This window comes from Eimeria acervulina, genomic scaffold (genome assembly GCF_000499425.1).
Source record: "Eimeria acervulina Houghton genomic scaffold, Eah_scaff324, whole genome shotgun sequence".
In the NCBI taxonomy this organism is placed as follows: domain Eukaryota; phylum Apicomplexa; class Conoidasida; order Eucoccidiorida; family Eimeriidae; genus Eimeria; species Eimeria acervulina.
In genome coordinates, this window is record NW_013549882.1 from 22637 (window position 1) to 25136 (window position 2500).

General features: G+C 57.8%; 1 protein-coding gene across 1 annotated transcript in view; it reads left to right on the forward strand.

Moving 5' to 3' along the window:
- Window positions 1–822: 822 nt before the first annotated feature.
- EAH_00032960 (Zgc:154057, related) overlaps window positions 823–2500 on the forward strand; it is a gene marked incomplete at both ends in the record, with an annotated part of 8267 nt that continues 6589 nt past the window's right edge. The window contains 2 exons of the mRNA XM_013395936.1: window positions 823–2009; window positions 2157–2500. The exon at window positions 2157–2500 is cut by the window's right edge and continues 69 nt beyond it. Of these exons, the coding sequence (XP_013251390.1) occupies window positions 823–2009; window positions 2157–2500 (1531 nt within the window). The remainder of the gene's footprint in view (window positions 2010–2156) is intronic.

The window sequence follows — 2500 nt, forward strand, 5'->3', positions numbered from 1 at the left end:
AGTCAGCAGCATGCTGCTGCTGTTGCTGCTGCTGCTGCTGCTGCTGCTGCTGCAAGGGCTGCAGCAGCAGCAAGGCCTGCTGCTGCTGCTGCAGAGAGTGCATCAAGAGTAGTTTTATTTATTTTCTTATTTTATAGAGAGGACGAACAAAACCCTTAGCTGTGCTGCTGCTGCTGTTGCTGCTTTAATTCAGACATACTCTAACAGCAACAGGTGCAGCAGCAGCAGCAGCAGCAGCAGCAACAGCAGCAGCAGCAGCAGCAGCAGAATAAAGGATTGCTGCAATTGCAAGCCCTTTTTCCCGTGGCTTGTCGACAAATCGTGCAGCACCTGTGCTGCCGCTAAACCCTAAACCCTAAACCCTAAACCCTAAACCCTCATCGTTAGGGTTTCGATCCCTCGAGCGATCTTCGACCGTTCCCCCTGCAGCAGCAGCAGAGCAGCAGCAGCAGCAACAGTAGCAGCGGAGGAGCAGCAGCATCAATAACACCAGTAACAGCTGCAGAGCCGCACTAACAGCGCAGCAGCAGCAGCAGCAACCGCAGCAGCAGCACCAGTTGCAGCAGCTGTAGCAGAAGCAGCAGCAAGTGCTGCAGAGGTACTTGAGAAGCGCAGAAGCAGCAGCAGCAATAGCAACAGCAGCAACAGCAGCAGGAACAACAACAACAGCAGCAGCAGCAGCAGTGCCGAGAGCGGCAAGCCTCCCTATGGAGGCTGAGCCCTCTGCTGCTGCAGCCGCAGCAACAGCAGCAGCAGCAGAAAGAGGAACAGCAGCAGCAGCAGCAGAAAGAGCAGCAGCAGCTGCTGCTGCTCTCCGCACCAATGTCAAGGCCTGGCTTGCGTCAAAGGCCCTTGAGGGATTCAGCAGCAGCGGCAGCAGGAGCAGCAGCACCAGCAGCAGCAGCAGCAGCAGGTGGAGCAGCAGCAGCAACTCCTGGAGCGGCAGGCCAGCAGCAGCAGCAGGAGAATGCCGTTGCTGAGCTTCCTGCACTGCGACAAACCAAGCAGCGAGCAGCAGCAGCAGCTGCTGCAGCTGCTGCAGCTGCAGCAGCAGCAGCAAATGCGGAGCCTGCAGCACCTGGTGCTGCTGCCACTTCACAGCGCAGCAGCAGCAGCAGCAGCAACAGCAGCAGTGGGCAGCAGGTTGCTGCTGTTGCTCGGCCTGTTCCAACACCAGCAACAACACGGTCAGCCGCAGCAGCAGCAGCAGCTGCTGCTGCTGCTGCTGCTGCAGCAACTACAGCAGCAAATCCAAGTGCTGCAGCAGCACCACCACCACCTCGACGGCCAGCAACCACCCGCAGCGCAGCAGCAGCAGCAGCAGCAGCAAAGAGTTCACCAAGTGTGCAGCGATCAGCAGCAGCAATAACAGCTGCAGCAGGAGCAGACACAGCACTTGTTGCTGCATCGAGACGCAGCAGCAGAAGCGGCGCTGCTGCGGCTGCTGCTGCTGCTGCTGCTGCTGCAGCTCCACCTGCTGCTGCTGCTGCTCCTGCAGCTGCAGATACACATCAGCAACGTTCCCCACGAAATGCAGCTGTTGCTGCTGCTGCTGCCATTGCAGCAGCAGCAGCAACAGGCCCCGCTGCAGCAGCAGCAGCACGTGCGGCTCCTGGTGTATCTCCGCGAGCAGCAGCAGCAGCAAATACGCAAGAGAAATCAAAAACAGCAGCAACAGGCGCAGCAGCAGCAGCCCCAGCTGCGATATCGGCACCAACAGCAAAGCCAGCAGCAGCAGCAGCAGCAGCAGCACCTGTTGTAGGCAAAGATACACCTGCTGCTGCAGCAGCAGCAGCAACAACACCGAAAGAAACAGCGGCAGCAGCGGCAGGAGCAGACAACAATGTTAGAAGACATCCGCCAGCTGCTGCAGCGGCAACACCAGCAGCAGCAGCACCAACAGCAGCAACAGCAGCAACAGCAGCAGCAGCAGCAACAGCAGCAGCACCGGTGCAGAAGGTTCGCCCATCGGGTCCAAGCACATCTCGAAGAGACTCCAGACACAAGTGGTTCGTGGTTTAGGGTTTAGGGTTTAGGGTTTAGGGTTTAGGGTTTGCGACTTTGAGTTTACGGTATAGGGCGTAGAGGGTCTATGCTGCACTGCTTACGGTTCAGGGTTTAGGGTTTAGGGTTTAGGGTTTAGGGTTTGTGCGCAGGCGTGGTGCTGATGCTTCAACTGATGCTGCAGCAATTGCTGCAATTTGCTGCGGGGGCCGCTGCTGCTGCTGCGGCGTCGGGTTGTCTTTGAAGGAGTTTAGGATACAATGTGCTGTCTGCAGCAGCAGCAGCAGCAAGAGCAGCAGCAGCCGCAGCGTCGGTTCTTATGGGAGTAGCAGCACCAGCGATATCAAGAGTGCTAGCAGCAGCAGCAACAGCAACAACAACAGCAGCAACAACGACAGCAGTAGCAGCCGCAGCAGCAGCAGCAGCCGCAGCAGCAGCAGCAGCAGCAGCAGCAAAGTTATGATTTGTTTGAACTGCTTCTGCCGTGGTGCTGAGA